Below are 16,366 nucleotides of genomic sequence, written 5' to 3' on the forward strand. Positions count from 1 at the left end.
GACCGCGTTACCGGCACCGGAGTGAAAACACGCGATCCGGTTTCCACCCGTCACATTAAAACCCTCGCTGTCCTCCAAGTCTTGTATAAGCAGTTCGACTGGCAGAGATGCTTTTATTTTGACAAACACTTTGTCCATCCGGTCTTGTCCTGGCTGCCCCTCGGTAACTTGACACAAGTGACCGCATTTATCTCCACGGCAGGGAGCCTGCGAGCAACAACTTTCTCAGATTGACACAGAATGGAGAGAAGCTGACGCACCGTCATTTACCGGACCGTTAACTTTCCTCCCCAAGCTTTCCTCATGCCAGCACAGCTTTCGCGCTCGTTAGACCAGGAAAATACAACTGAAATATAGTTTTGTAACAGTTTGAGCACTGAAGAGCTGACAATTTCTCCTAATTGTTTGTTTCCACCCTTCTTCTTTTTGGACGCTTTAGCCGCGTTATTACGCATGATGCGCAAAGAGATGGCTAATCTTTGGACACACAAAACAGGAGTACGACATGTGTTTTATGCTTATCTCTCTATTTCAGTGGTCTATTCTTACAATATAGACTTAGAACATCCTTTGGTGTTTCGCGGACCAAATTCTAGTTTTTTTGGCTACTCTGTGCTGGAGCATTATCATGACAACACTCGCTGGTGAGTCCCATGTTTTACTGGAAATGCTGTAATGTTCTGTCAATGATACAAGGAGTTTGTACTTTTAAAGCAAATGTCTGAGGGTCTCCAGAGCTCAGGCTGCATCCACTTTCAATGCATACACAACAATAATGCCTAATATTCTTAATAACACGCCATTACTGTTTGTAATGTAACTTTTTGTGCTTGCAAAAAAAATGTTTTTCTTCCTTTTGTTTCCAGGTTTTAGTGGCATATTTGAAAGAAACTGTAAGATGTTTGTCTTTGCTCTATCCGCTCCTCATTTCTGCAGGGTAATAGTTGGGGCTCCAAAGGCGAACTCAACCTACAGTAGCTCTGTGCACTCTCCTGGAGCTGTATATAAGTGTCGAGTTCACAGTAACCCAGACCGCCGCTGCACAGAGATGGATCTGGGAAGAGGTCAGTCCCCACTGCCTGCAGCATACATATGAGAGCATTGACAAACAACACACTACTCCACTGCAGCCTCAGGGCAACTCATGAACCCTCAAACAATAGAAAAGTTCACTTGGTAGTTCAGTCCACACGCAAGTTGAGCTTTCCTGCAGCTTTTTCCTCTCTTTGCCTGAACTCCCCCACGCATCTGTTTTGTTTTATCAGAATAAGGCAGCCATATACTCTTAACAGTGCGACATTTGCTCTTTTAGTTCTGGATTTGCTTCATGGAGACATCCAGAAGACAAGAGGGTCCTGTGTGCATGAGTCCATAAATATTTTTAATCAATATGATTTATGCTTCTGTGATTATTTTCCAAGCATGTGAGCCAGAACGTTCAGCTTCAAACCCCCTCCACCTCCCTCAGCCTCGCCTCTGTTCTTGTGGTCAAGAAAGCCGGTGTGCAGCTTTAATATTAACTCTGTGCTCAGTTAGTGTGTCACCGGAGAAAACCTACATTATCACATGAGCCACATGGACCTCTGACGGGCCTCTGGGAACACACAACATGCTACACAGCTACATGCCATTGTGATGAATCAGTTGTCTGCAGGAAGAAAGAGAATGAACTTGAGGGAGGGGAAATGGTAATCTAGTATTTAAGATAAAGTTGGACTGTTAAAAAGTTGGCCCTGAAATTTAGAAGAGTGATTTACTTTGTTTTGTTCTTCTAACTTTGCACTTTCATGTACATAGCAGAACAAAGCAGTACGCAACTTACAGTCAGTTATTTACTTTTATTCATTTGTATGTGCACTTTTGAAATGTCATGATTTCCTCGGGCTTGAGAAAAATTGTACTGAGCAAATTGTGATGAGCATTTGCATTATTTGTTAACCAAACAATTAATGCAACTCTAAAGGGATCCTTTTATTAGAAAACATGTGTTTACGATGTGTGTCAAACATAAACAATGGAATAACCGCCTATATATTGTTGAACCTGCGATAGACTGGCTACTTGTCCAGAGCGTACACTGCCTTTGCCCCATGACAGACGGGATCGGCTCCAGCGCCCAGCGACCCATAAGCGGTTCCGAAAATGGATATTGTTTATACCATAATTGATTTCTTTCTTTGAGTAAAAGTGACTTGCAGTGGGTCAACATCCCACGCTCACAAAGCAGAAATAAAGACCGAAGCAGAACTCAAAGAGCTGAACACGTCTCCTTGAAGACATCATCCGTCCCATTGACTCAAGCTGCTCGCATTGTCTTTCAGGAAACAAGCCGAGAGAGTCGTGTGGGAAGACGTGCCAGGGGGACAGGGATGATGAGTGGATGGGGGTCAGCCTGGCCCGCCAGGACAAAGCCAACGGCAACATTTTGGTGAGTTCAGGGACGCAACGGCAAAGTGTATAATGCAAACCATGTACAGTCGTAAAATCAGACCATATTAGACCGACATCATTGCTGCTATAATGTCTTACCGTAAACCACACTGTTGAACCACAGCTGGTCTCGACATTACAACCCTCCTTAAATAAAAGGGCCGTTCCTTCCATTCTGTGTTACACGCTCACAAGCTTTGACTTGCATAAGTCAAAAAAATGAACTTAGATCTCCTTTGCATATTCAAAGCTGGAGCAACAGCTGAAGTCATGAAGATTTGGAAACTGCTGAGTGGTTGCATAATACTGTGAAACATCTACCTCGTGTTAGGAGCTGGAAGAGTCAGTGGAATCGTGTTTGTCAAAAGTGGACTGTTGTTTGTAAAGTTGTTGAGAGGGATTTAGAGAAACCAGAAGACTAACTAGTGGCGCTAATCCCAGGGGTGCTTGGCTGAGTATTTGCACAGAGCTCATAGGGCAGCTGGCAGAGTTTGTTTAGGCTTCAGCCCTCTGTGGTGGTCCCGTTCAAGGGCGGCCTTTCAATAAACGCTCACCCCCTGTCTCCTGCGCTGGGTAGCGAGGAAACTAGCGGCCTTCCTGGTCGGTCTGAAGGCGACTGGTTGGCCATCAGCTCCTGAAACATTCAAGACAGGTGTGTGTTTGAATACCTGTCGTTGATTGATCTCAGCCTCCTAACAAATCACGATAATTCCTCCCCATACAGACGTCCAGACAACTGTTTGGCCTTTTAAACCTCTTATTACTTTCAATATGTTTGTGTTTGGTCCATTTTCTTTCATACCTCAGTGGAATGTATTGGCATGATTTTCAAGCCATGACCCAAAACTTGAGGAGTTCTTGGACCTGTCAGTGTTTGGAACTCGAGCATAGAATAATAAGATGCTTTTAGCTGCAAATGCTTTGGCCGTCCAGACAGGAATATGATAAAAGAAAGGTGGTGACTTTTCTGCCACGTGTTGTTGCTGTGTTGCTTTAAAAAAAAAGAGAGAAAAGATCTCATCTGAATGTACTCAGGTTTCTGTGCAACAGGAGGGAAATGGCTGCTTGGCAGATGTGTACAGTGGTGATTTCATCTGCGCTGTTAGTGAAGGTCTTGTTTGTGACCAGCGATCCCTTTGACTGAACAGGACCATGACAACAGCACGGACTCCAACCATAAAAGCCTTATTCTCTGCTTCAAGAGTTGCTGCAAGAGGTCCTTTTTGCTGTGTTTGTAAATGTGTCCAATATGTTTTACTCATGCTGGCATTGCTAATACTGTTGTTCAAGCCGTCCTTTGAAACACAAGGGGAGCTGGGGGGGAGTTAAACACCGCGAGGGGAAATGAAGTGAACTTTGTCTGCACAGAGGCGTCCAGATCTGTCCCCAGAGCCACAGGAGCTCCACCGCCATCCCCCCAGGATACTAAATTATTACCACATTTACACGTTCATGTGGCCCGATTTGTGCCAGAGTTTGAAATTGAGTCTATATTATTCTGTTTGCTTATCGATCTGTGGAATGTTTTATTTTGAAAAACACAGCAAGCAAAATATTGTTTCGAGAATTACTCACTGTCAGTCGTAGAAATGTACCCCCACGATTCAGCAACAGCATAATAAAGTGGGAGTTTGTTCTATGTCTTTTGAGCCGATGTCTGAACTTTTGGCTTCTCCAGCTGCCCGTTAAGGCCCGGAGGAGCTGTTTTTGAAATTAAAACTTTTAAAAGACAAATGTTGAGTTGAAGATTTTCTTGCTGCATGTGAGACGATGCTGAGGAAACACAGATCTCACACTGCAGATGAGATAGTCCCACCACAGACATTACGATCAGTGGATGGGCTTTACCGTCCCCTCTTATTGACGATCCTTTGACAGCCGCAGAGACACACTGACTCCGGCCCAGCGAGGACGGGCTTTCAGTAATCAGTGTGGTCAAAGTCTGAAAGTGTTTGTGTTTACGGCACGAACATGTGTCTGAGTTTGCTCTCTTTCTGAGTTTTCTCTCTCTCTCTCTCTCTCTCTCTCTCTCTCTCTCTCTCTCTCTCTCTGTCTCTCTCTCTCTCGTAGGCCTGTGCTCACCGCTGGAAAAATGTGTACTACGACTCCGAGCATATCCTTCCACATGGATACTGCTCCATCATTCCTCCCACTCTCCAGGGCAGGACGAAGCCGCTCATCCCTTGTTATGAAGGTACAGTGCAGCCACACATTTGAACCCATATCGGCCTCTCCCGTGAGGGTTCAGGCAGACACAGACACTGTGAAAGATCAAATGCGCTCCGGGATGTAGGCTTAGTCCAGCAGCTACAACGCCCTTTGCCTCGTGACCCAGGTTATGGCCTCAGCGTGGACATTTAAAGTCTCATCTTCTGTCTCACATAGAACCTGGAGATTTATTCCATCCATTTATCTTTTTTTTTTTGTGGTTACAATTTATGAGCACATGATCTGTGTAGCCAGCACCATCTGCCTCTGACCTTTGATTGGTGTTCTGGCCTGGACGTTGAGTAGCAGCAGAGCCTTAACGTGTGATCCGTCTTGCTCCGTCCAACACGAGTACTTTGGCAAGAGCCAGCTTCTACTGTTGAGAGAATAACAAATCCGAATATATGAACATTTGTCCGGTGGAGATGAAGAGTTTGTCTTCCATGTGCACCTTTTTGCGAAAGAAAAACATTTTCTAAAAGGTGAAATCAAGCCAACGGAGCACATATTTAGGCTTTTCTAGAAACCAGGTGCTCATAAGGAAAGATTTGCTTGCAAGATATAGGAATTCCATTTTGTTATGACTATAATAAATCCAATCCAGTGCCACAGGTGATTTTCTTCACACACCGTCTACTACACTAAAAATCCAGTTCCATTCAAAAAATGTAAGTACTGTATAAGCTGACTCATGCAAATGTGTTCTTCATATGTTTTAAAATGTGAATCAGACCTATTTATCAAAGTCTGTTTTACACCTCAATGGTGCTCCTGCGTCGGGATTTCACTTCCTTGTGTCTGTCATTGCTCTCAATAGTGGAGAAGCCAGACACACTGTGCATGACAGTATTGATAGTGCACTTTGCACAGATCCAAGCTCAATATTTTTGTAACCCGAGAGCGGTGTCCCCCCCCCCCGTCTTCTTGTTGCGCCCCTTCTCCCCGTCTGTGTTCTGGCCCCAGACTCCTCGCGGATAGGACTGGGACTTTGACTCGCTCCATATGGAATGCAGGAAAAACTCCAGTAAATGCTGGCTCAAGCACACAGTGAAATAATTTGTGGTTTGTTTTTTCTAACAGACTATAAGCAGAAGTATGGGGAAGAGCACGGCTCGTGCCAAGCCGGGATAGCGGGAGTTTTTACGGAGGTCAGTAACGGTTCTTCTTCATCTTCTTCATCGATGTAATACTCTCTTTCTGTTCGTCGCCGGTGGTCTTCTGCACTCTGCCATCTGCACACTTATGGCACTCCATCAGTCAGTTCACCGTTTGATAATCTGAGCACGTCTTCAAATGCAATAACAATTGCCGTTCTTTGCATTTTAATATTGTGTGCTATTAGAAACTATTATTTATCTTACACCGTCTCTCATTTTCTCACTTCATTGTAGGATTTCCGTTAACATTCCCACAAATTTCCAAGGATTTTTAGTTCTCACGCTTCATTGACTTTGACTCGCTAGTGGATGGTTAGCAGATGAATTATATAGATGACTGAAAGGGAAGTGGTTTTAGATGTCAAATGATGTGGAACATTCTCCAGTCAGATATACATGAGCATTTTTATCAAAGCAGCCGGCACTCTGCTGATAACTCTCAGCGACCTCATTTGACCCGGTGTGGTTCCAAAAGATAAAATCTTTAAGAAAATACAAGTTTTCTTTACTCAATAGCGCAGACGCATGAGAGTTTTGTATCAACATATGACATAGTCCTTGGTTGAACAATATATTTTTGTATCTTACAATTGCCTTTTTTATCTGCAAACGTTTAGAAAGCTGAAGCTGCTGCAGTGAGCAGAAGTTATGAGATCAAGGACAAATTTAAATCACATGTAAATGCATTTGAGGGGGAAAAAATATTGACAGGAAAACATTTGCAAATGAAGAATACATTGCAATTTGAATTTTGAGCAGTTTAGACATTTTTGTTTTCTCTACGCAAGCAGTATAAGTACTTCCTGATGTTGTCCGTGAGCTGCATGTTCTGCAAAGAAACTTTTCAAGTCTTGAATTACAGTAATGCTCAATTTGGCACATACAGTAAGTACAGTGGACTGTAAGGGACTTAAAAAATGTGTCTTCGCAGCACAGCTGTGCCCTCAGGGTGAAACCATTCTTCTTGGTGAGAAAGACTCTCAGAACCTTATGTCACTTTTCTTTTTACTTCGCTCAATAACATTGTTTCAGCTTCAGTCAGTCAACAGAAAGTTATTGTTTGAACGATTTATTAACCGTTAGGACAAACATTCTGTGGATTGTTAAAGTGAGGAATTGCTGCTTTTCTGAATTATATATATATAGCAAACTGAATATCTTCAGGGTTTTGGGCTGTTGGACTGAAAAAACAAGACATTTCAACACGTCTCCTTGAGCTGTGTGAAACTGTGTTTGCTATTTTCTGACATTTATTAGAGCAAAATGATTTTCCTGTCACGGATACCGAAATGGGATCATTTCACATGATCTCCTTGCAAATTTGTCTTTGACTTTTGTTTTTCAAGAGCCTTTTAAAATGCTGTTCACGGCTGTTATGAACACTTATAGCAGTGACATCATGTTTCAAGAATTTGTTTCATTAATGAGTAAACCCAGATAAAAAACACAATATTGAAGCTTGAAAGTGCTGTGCAGGTGAAGAGTTATAAGCATTACTTTTTATTTGTATGTGTGTGGATTATATTTTTTAATCAGCATCATGTGAAAGCTTTAAATAACACTAGAGTGAGATCTTGTGGCTTCAAAAAAAAAAAGCATAAAATTGGATTCTACAATAAAGCTACTGTTATAAACCAAAAAGATCTGCAAACCCACTTTTTTTTACTGACTGAGGACGTCAGTGTTGATCTGTTAAAGCATTTGAACAACCCAACTTTAGAGAATGTCAGGAATTTAAAGAAAAGACATCCAACCGTTAACCTTATCCTTGTCTGAACCATGGTGCCCAGATGTTTGAGACCACAGCACAGGGGATACTCACCGTCGAGTGAGGTCCTCATCATGTCGTTAAGTGTGTTTGAGTTGTCAGGCGACTACACACGTCCTCTGAGACGGACGACGCACGGTCAGGTTTGGAAACCAGGACTTTGTGAGCAAAGGCTACACTTTGAGGGCAGCTGAAACAGAGCCAGAGTCTTAATTGCCGTGCTCTGGTCCCTTTATTATCTGTGGAGCATCACAACAAAATAGCTGTGAACAAGTCATTTTACAGCTGTCAATTTTGCGTGGACTCTGAATTCCTCATCACATCAAAGGAGGCCCTTTCAGCTGGTATGCCATCTGGTTGTGTGGTTAAGAGCAGATAACACAAACCAGTCTGTGGCCTCTGGTTAACCGGACTTTCACCCAGCAGTACTTCTCCCTGCTTTCTTCAGCAGGCTATGTATGCGCAGAAGAAGGTAAATCCCAGTCATGTGAATGAATAAATGTGATTTTCATTTGAAGGAGCTGGTGGTGATGGGGGCTCCGGGGTCATACTACTGGACAGGGACGATCAAGGTGTACAACATGACTTCTGACTCGTTCTACAGCCCGAACAAAGAAGACGTGGACTCTCACAGATACAGCTACCTTGGTAAGAGCTTGTTCATGAGGATGATTGTGTTGAGTATTTAAAAGACAAGTAAACATGCGCTGTAACGGATCATTGTTTCCAGGCTACGCTGTGACTGCTGGACACTTCTCCTCTCCGAATGTAATAGACATCGCTGCAGGGGCGCCGCAGCACAGCGGCAGTGGAAAAGTAGGCACTTCTTCTTCTGTCTCATTTCCAGCTGTTGAATTGAAGTTCTCTTGTGTTGCTTGCTACACTAATTTGCCTTTTCTCCTGCCCAGGTTTACATTTTTAAAATTGACGGTGTGTCTTTGGTGAAGAGCTTTCAAGCCTCGGGGAGAATGGTACGAGCTCGGATGCGGTATTCTTCCAGTGGTCTCTGGCAGTCCTGTTTTTAATCATTAAATTACATTTCATGCATTGAGGCTATTGTTATACTATATAACCATATTTTGATTCAACGTACTCTGCCTCGGGGATCGTTTTGATTCTCGTGATGCTTTGCAACCAGCTACTCTGATTGCTTTGTTGTAGACTGTTTATGTCTGCCTGAAGTGTTTAGACAGCAACAGCGATTTAAAGAAGGAGCACGCTTGCCAGAAAGCAAAGCCAAGGAGGTAGCTAATGCTTTCCATTCAAGTAAATAAAAGGAAGTCGGGGCGGCTTTAAGACGTAATGCTGAGACATGAAAGGGGAGGTGAATCCAGTCAGAGCGTGAATCGTATGTCAATGGTATGAACTGAAGAAGAAGTGTCTGTGATCTGACCCATTGCTCTGTGGCTCGGCTTGGTTCCAGATGGGCTCTTACTTTGGCTCCTCATTGTGTGCAGTTGATCTGAACCAGGACGGCTTGTCGGACCTGCTGGTGGGGGCACCCATGCACAGCCAGCTCCGGGATGAGGGCCAGGTGTCTGTGTACCTCAGCAAGGGCAATGTGAGTGGGATCCGTGGTTCAGTAGGAACCTGAGACCGTAACTCGCTGATTTATTTTACTCCAGTGTGTCCGCTCTCTCTGATGTTTCAATCCTGGTATTATTGTCTGTGGTGTACATTTTTAGATTTGCTTATGTTTGATTTCTTCCTGACCATGTTTGTTATCATGAAATAACAGTGAAAAAAAAAAGAAGCAGTGCAGCTTTGTGGGGACTCAGCTGTGAAATAATTTAACGGACCAAGACAAGAACTTGTGTTTGTACATTTTGTATTCATGAGTTATTGAGAGGAAGTTGACTGTTTGGTTGTTAAATTGTTTGGGATGAAAGCCAACTAACTGCAGTCGTGGCCAAATAATTTTATCAGAGAGCTGCAATAATTTCACTGCTGCAGTGTACTAGAGGACATTTCTCTTTTCTTCTGCCAGCTCAACATATAAACCGTTATCTTGCCGGCTTCTGTTTTCAGGGAGTGATGGAGGAAGAAGGTGTTTTGAGTGGTGACAATGCTTTCAATGCACACTTTGGAGAATGCATTTCCGCAATTGGAGACATAGATGACGATGGATATCAAGGTCAGTACAGTAATAACGTAGTCGTAGTAACATTTAGAAACGGCATGCAGGAATTTGTAAAGACTTTTTTTATAAAACAGTGTCCACTTACTTGCTATTTTTACCTCTCTGAACTGTAAATAGTAATTCAAAAACACAACCTGAGAAGTTTAACTGAAAGGCATCTGAAGCCTGTGACAAGAGGTCACAATTAGAAACTAGTCTCCGTTAAGGGGTCACACGCCAAAAAAGGTTGGAAACCACTAACATAACAGGATCATACTGGATGTTGAACATGTTTTAGTTCATTAAACATAAATCACTCGTGCTTTCCATTTTTACAACCAAGCCATAACTTCTTAATTTGAATGGCCCCCGCTGTTTTTAGTTTAGTTCACTATGATGTGAAACCTGCAGCAACTTACTGTAAAAACCTGCTTGGCATAGTATCCATTCGTTCTATTGTTATTGTTAAAGTTCAATTGTTTTTGTGTATCTTGCTACATTATGAAAAGAGTCTTTTCAAAATGATTCTTATGAATCAGCTTCTGCAATGCAAACGATTATACATGAGATTATATTAATTTCCTCTTGTGTCTCAGATGCCAGAGAGTCCTTAAATGCAACACAAAGGAGGTCTCTTAAGTTCAAAATGCCTGTTATTGTCCTTCTAACTACTTAACTATCTCTGAGCATTAAAACGTTTGCAACGCTGGAGCCACTGGTGAGCGGTCATAACCCAGGTGGATGGTCCACAAGTGTTCAATGATCTAGAATCCACGCAATGGCAAACACTTTTCAATCATATTTATTGCTATTAGTGCAACATTTTGCTTTAGTCATGAAAGAAAACTATTTCCGCTGTCATCTAGTAAGTAATAAAGTCACACAGTTCATGTTCCCACGTCAGCCCACAAGTTGGCTGTTTGAGAGTCTCAGTAGGTGCAACAAAACCCGTCATTTTCACAGACATTTTGTTTTCATTACCCTGCGGCGAAGGGGCTCTTTAGAAAATATTGCCCTCTTTCACCCTTGTGTGCATCGTATGTCATCCAGATGCAAACCAAATTATCCAAACACAGACATACATTTACACTGTTTTCCTGGCACTCACATTGGCTTGGCTTTGAGGGCTCGACTCGGCGTTCATCTCACACTGGGGGCCGGAGCTGCTGCCTGGATTCATCTCCGTGCAAGATACGCCTCAAGGCTTGCAGCCTGGCACAAAGCGTGTATTTGTGTGTGTGTGTGTGTGTGTGTGTGTGTGTGTTGAGAAAGATGGCAGCTGGGAAGCATAACTCATCCTGTAACTCTTCGCTGTTGGAGTGGCGAAAGAACCAGACTTGCTTGCCGACTGACAATCTATTATTTACAACCAAGCTGCTACTATTTCATTTAAAAGAACTACTAGAAATCAAAATATACCACACAAACATTAAAACAACTTTAATTTCTATCTCTAACATAATGAGTTCATCTTTGTGTGATATTTAGTAAAAAAAACAGAGTGTACCATTCGTTTAGCATTGCTGCTATGGTATGCTGCACCATATGGCCTAGAGGTGTTTTGGTTTATAAAAATAAAGTTTATATATGCAGTTTCTGTACAAATGGGAAAAGGAGACATTGTTTCAGTGCTCTTGCCAGCACTTTATAGGCTTGTTTCCACTCTCTCAGAGGTCACACAAGTCTTTATGGCCACTAACAACACATAATTGTCTATTAAGACTCTCACTGTAACAGCTTGTTTCCCATGGTTAATGAAGCTCACAAACACACACAGTCATATACATGCTCATTCATTCAACTTTTGTCCTCTATTTGTTTCTCAAGATGTAGCCATAGGCGCCCCGAAAGAGGATGACTATGGAGGAGCTGTTTATATCTACCATGGGGACGCCAAAGGAATCATCAGCAAATACTCGATGGTAAAAACTCCTCCTCGTGTCACATGATTATTTTTTAACTAAGCAAAGAATTAAAATATCATAACCCTCATCTGTAGTTGTAGTAGTGCACATGTTTTTTTCAAACTGTCGAAATAGCTGATGAACGTGTGGTAAAGTCGCAGGTGGTGATGTTGCCCCCTGAAAGCCCACGTAGCTCTGAATGAGAAGCAGGCCTCTCTTCCTGGGCTCCTTTTTTTATTAGTGACTCCAAAGTATTTCAATTTTAAAAATCAGCTGCGTAGCCGCCACATCATCACTACTGAGATGTTTAGAAGTAGAGAGCAAGAACCTGGAGGCGACTAGCTTAGCTTAGCTTAGCATAAAGACTGGGGAGAAACAGCTAGCTTCTGGCGAAAGTTAAATTCATCCAGCTGACAGCATCTCCAGAGCTAAAAAATTGACACAATGTATCTTGTTTGCAAGTTGCAGGCTGGCAATCAGCTGGAAAAAACAACAGAAAAAGAAGGTTATGTAAACATGACTTGAAAGCTGGTATCATCTGTTACAGAAACTGTCTGGGCGCAGTGTAAACGCTGGTCTGCAGATGTTTGGCCAGTCAATCTCCGGCAATGTGGACATGGATGGCAATGGATACGCAGGTAAGAATAGGGTTATTCTTTTTCCAACTTTTTCGCCCTGTTTTTTGTCTCCCATGCAAAGCAGTGCACAGACTCATGATAGAGGCATCTTGTTTACTGCGTTCCACTGCTGACATTCAGACTTAGCCAGCATGACAGTTAAAGACCTCTGTGCATTATTTGGGATTTGCAGGTGTGACGAGTGCTGTCAACAGACGTTGCATTAACATCATATCCTCTTCATGGCTTTTCAAATCAACCATGTGTATGTTTGTGTTGCAGATGTCACTATTGGAGCTTTCATGTCAGATAGTGTGGTCCTGCTGAGGTGAGTAACCAGATCTGTCTTTCTACTTCTGGGTGTTATTAATGTCCAGCCTTTCCCACACTGTGTTCTTGTGTCGGTCCATGTGGTTGTAGAACTCGGCCTGTCATCACGGTGGATGTCTCCATCTTCCTCCCCGTCTCCATCAACATCTCTGTGCCGCAGTGCCACGAGGGCCATCCGAACCTGAACTGCTTCAACGTAACCGTCTGCATGCACTTCAGGGGAAGACAGCTGCCAGGACAGATAGGTGAGGACAAATCCTTACGAGAGAAACCTCAAAAAAAGTTGTCAGTCCACACTGAAAGGGACACTGAACTACCTGTGATTGTGTATTTATTGCGTCTTCCCCACTGGAACAAAATCATATTTACACATTACCGAATAGGCAAGCTAAGCAGATAGTAGGTAGAAAAATCAAACAAAGTTCATCTCCCACAGAGTTGCAGAATTCCGAATACTTGAATCATGGTTCAGTTTGTGTAGCTTAAAAGAAGTTCAGCCATGAATATCAGTAGTCATGTGTCACTCTCAAGTGTTGATCATATTTTAGTGCTGTGAGGAAGGGAAATTCCTACCATACTCCTTGAGCAGTAAGAGTCTTAATAGACAATTACGTGGTCATTTAAATTGGGAAAATGTGTAAACATGCTCATGCTGAGTATTTCTCGCCATGCTTGGAGACAGTCAGTGTGGTTGGCCTTCGGCCTGTCAATTTGTCCCTCGCTTTACCCATCATCCTTTGCTAACAGGCTCTTGGGTGCGGTGCCTCGAGTGCTGAGGTGCAGCCCCGTGCTGGTGTTTGGGTGTGGTCATTCACAAACCCCCAGGGGAGCAGGAGCCCTGTCGTTAAATAATAACTGCGTCCTGGCTCGCAGCAATAAGGCCTCTCTGTTCAGCTGTCTGGCAAACGCCATGGAAAGTGTAGCACTATGTGTTTGGTGACTCCCTTAATGAAACCTTCCTTTGCCTCCTCTGGAGTGAGCTCATGGCTTTCCTCTGTTGGATGGAGGAAACGGTAGGCTTTGGTCCGACGAGGGTGCGTTTGCCACCCTCCTCACTGTTTCACCAGAGTGACACCCTCTTAAAGCACTTACGCCAGACTGAGGCTGATTCATTCAGAGGAACGGATTTTAAATGGCCAGAGGCCCAAATATGGTCTCCTCGGAAATGTTTGCGTCAGGGTCATGATTTCTCAATTGAAAAACTTCACGATTTTAAGTTGTTGTGTGTCTAAATGTCCCTAAGCCCAGGGCCAGAACCAGCAGGAATGTTGATTTTGAATGTTTTTTTTCACAGTAATGCTGGTTCAGCCCCACCAGTCACAAAAATATGTTTTTTTTAATCTATAAATACAGTGTTAGCTAGCATGAATACATTGGTCAGTCTAGTCTTAAGATGACATTTAAATCATTGATTGTTCTAAGTCATTGCTTTTCCTTCAGCTTTTAAATCTACTAAAATTAGCTCTGTTTTCATTACACACCATGGCACGAATTCTAGTCTTAACTCAAAGTAATATCAGAGGATTTCACCAAGAAATATCAAACATGTTCCCATCTTCTCTCTGTTACTGCAATAAGTGGTCATTTATTTATACCCATGTTTTGACGGCAGTTACCAGAAAACCAAACCCTGCATACTTGAAGTGTTTCTCAAGCTCATTTTGCTCGTGCTCTCAGTTGATGTACTGTGTCACAGTGCTGCCGTCTCTTCGCAGAGTTGCTGTATAACTTGACAGCTGACGTGGATAAGCGACAGAAGAGCCAGCCTTCCCGGATCTACTTCACTCAAAGCAGTTCACAGATCAGCCAGATAAGCCAGCAGATCAGCTTGGACATCAACAGGGAGGAGTGCCAACGCTACACTGCCTACGTTAAGGTACGGTTGGATTGTCTGGTCTTAGCGCTGGCTGTGTTTGTGTTGGGTTGTCCATGTGGGGCTCATGTCCTCAGCTGAACTCTGCTGCTTTCACATAACCTTGGGCACGCTCACCCTGTAATGTTGATGTGTGTTACTTATGTGGTGTGTTTTTCTTTCTTATCTGGTTTTGTGGCTTTCGGTTCGAAGCGTTAAAGTCTGCATGTTTCCAGTTAAAAGTGTTTAGACAGATCCAAACAAGAGGAAAATTAAGACGTCAATATTCCGTAAGGTCCATCATATTATTTCGTCGTGGTGGAGGATCAGTGGCTGCGGATCAGCAGGCTCCGTCTGGAGAGCTCTTTGTGTCACCCTGCTGGGTTAGGTTAAAGGTAACAGGCAGGGTCTTGAGACCATGCTGCTCAAGTGTGCATCTGCAGAAACTGACAGAAACAGGAAACAGAGTCTCCTTTGTCATCATCGCATAGTCCCTGTATTGTGTTCCTCTGGGATTTACCCGTGTAGCCTCAGAGAGGGTCCTCGTCCTGAGGGCACCATCTATGCTTCACCTCCTCTAATGCGGAGGCCCACTGCAGGCCTGTAAATTTCACAGGCATTCTTAACTGTTCTCCCCGAGCGCTTTCACCGTGGGAGGCTGAGCTGCCGACTGAGGGGGGCTGTCATTACCACGCCTGCCTCTCTTCCTTCAGACTGTAATGAGAGTCTATCACACAGAGCAGATGCCGCAATACGCTCACATTATGTATCACAACATGCACATCACAGTTATCACGGTTCCTTCAGTGACGTCTGCCACGTGTTTGTTTAGGCGCTTCAGTGCAACCGGATAGAAGAATCTAACATTTCAACTTTAATTTTCACTTCTTTCCATCTGAGTTTCAACACACAGAGCATTACGAGTGGGGTTCAACCCTTCTTTGTGTGTGTGGGTGGGCGAGTAAATTATCACTCAGTCAAAGATTTTGACTACCTTTTTTGTCTGTATTGGGAAATTTTGGGAAACACTTTTGTGGATTTACTAGGGTTCATGTGCAAAACTTCTTTCATTGCCGGACGCAGTAACTTCATAAAGTATTCAACCTGTCGTTTTTACATTTCAGTTTTTGTACGATTGAAGCAAACAAGATATAATATGAGTGGCTTTTAAAGGTGCTGAGAGTAGGATTGTTTATTTTACCTGCAGTATATCCATATTCGGGCTATTCCCCTCTGTTTCCAGTGGCTAAGCTAAGTTTAGCTTATTAAAGGATATAAGAATTGTCTTACTATTCCTTTCACACATATTTCAGTTTCCAGATGACGCGTATACACATTACACCTTCGTCTGTAGGAGTATTTGGATTGGCTTAACTGAGTTGTGAAGTGTAGCATGGTTGCTACTCTAGCTGTGTGAATTGTCATTTTTTTCTGGATTTGTGGCCACAAACTCCACCTGCTGAGCAGCTAAGAGAAGAGGTGAGATTCCCAGAGTTACCGTCAGCTGAGAAGCCACACATGACGGTTAAGGCGTGCCCAAATTATCACTTCGTCAAACTGTTTACAGGCTAAAAATCCTTAGATATGTATAAAAGGGGGCAACAATTACAACCTAGCAAGATAACTGTCTGCCATAAGTCCTCATCATAATAAAGTATGTGTTTTTACTGCAAAGAAGAGCTAAATAATCACCATAATCAGAGATGATCTGGGTCCACTCTCAGATGAGTAAAGTCTGCTTGCCCAATCGCATCATTTATCTTCCTCATGTGTCTGCGCACATGAGCCAGTCCTCCCATTCCCCAGAAGAGGTATGCTAATGGAAACCAGCTGGTTGCCCGACTGCATCCTCAAGGGTTGGGGGGTTTGGAGGGGGGGGAATCATGCTTCCCTGCCCCACCCTTTCCTCAGCTAAAACACAGCGGGGTGCTGGGCTGCTGTTGAGTCAACAGGAGCTGCATGCTGGCGCTGCTGATGGAAA

General features: G+C 43.2%; 1 protein-coding gene across 1 annotated transcript; it reads left to right on the forward strand.

The window, feature by feature from the left end:
* Positions 1-253: 253 nt before the first annotated feature.
* itga9 (integrin, alpha 9) lies at positions 254-14,937 on the forward strand. Its single transcript, XM_068568004.1, has 16 exons — positions 254-644; positions 937-1,064; positions 2,322-2,428; positions 4,501-4,624; positions 5,719-5,786; positions 8,082-8,211; positions 8,294-8,379; positions 8,472-8,534; positions 8,987-9,124; positions 9,592-9,697; positions 11,510-11,604; positions 12,134-12,224; positions 12,486-12,531; positions 12,624-12,778; positions 14,249-14,409; positions 14,914-14,937. Exons 1-16 carry the CDS (start codon positions 454-456, stop codon positions 14,935-14,937), a joined length of 1,713 nt encoding a protein of 570 aa, XP_068424105.1. The 5' UTR covers positions 254-453.
* Positions 14,938-16,366: the final 1,429 nt, after the last annotated feature.

Source organism: Clinocottus analis, unplaced genomic scaffold (assembly GCF_023055335.1).
Source record: "Clinocottus analis isolate CAN_PGR_092001 unplaced genomic scaffold, fCliAna1.0.p SCAF_8, whole genome shotgun sequence".
Taxonomy (NCBI): domain Eukaryota; kingdom Metazoa; phylum Chordata; class Actinopteri; order Perciformes; family Cottidae; genus Clinocottus; species Clinocottus analis.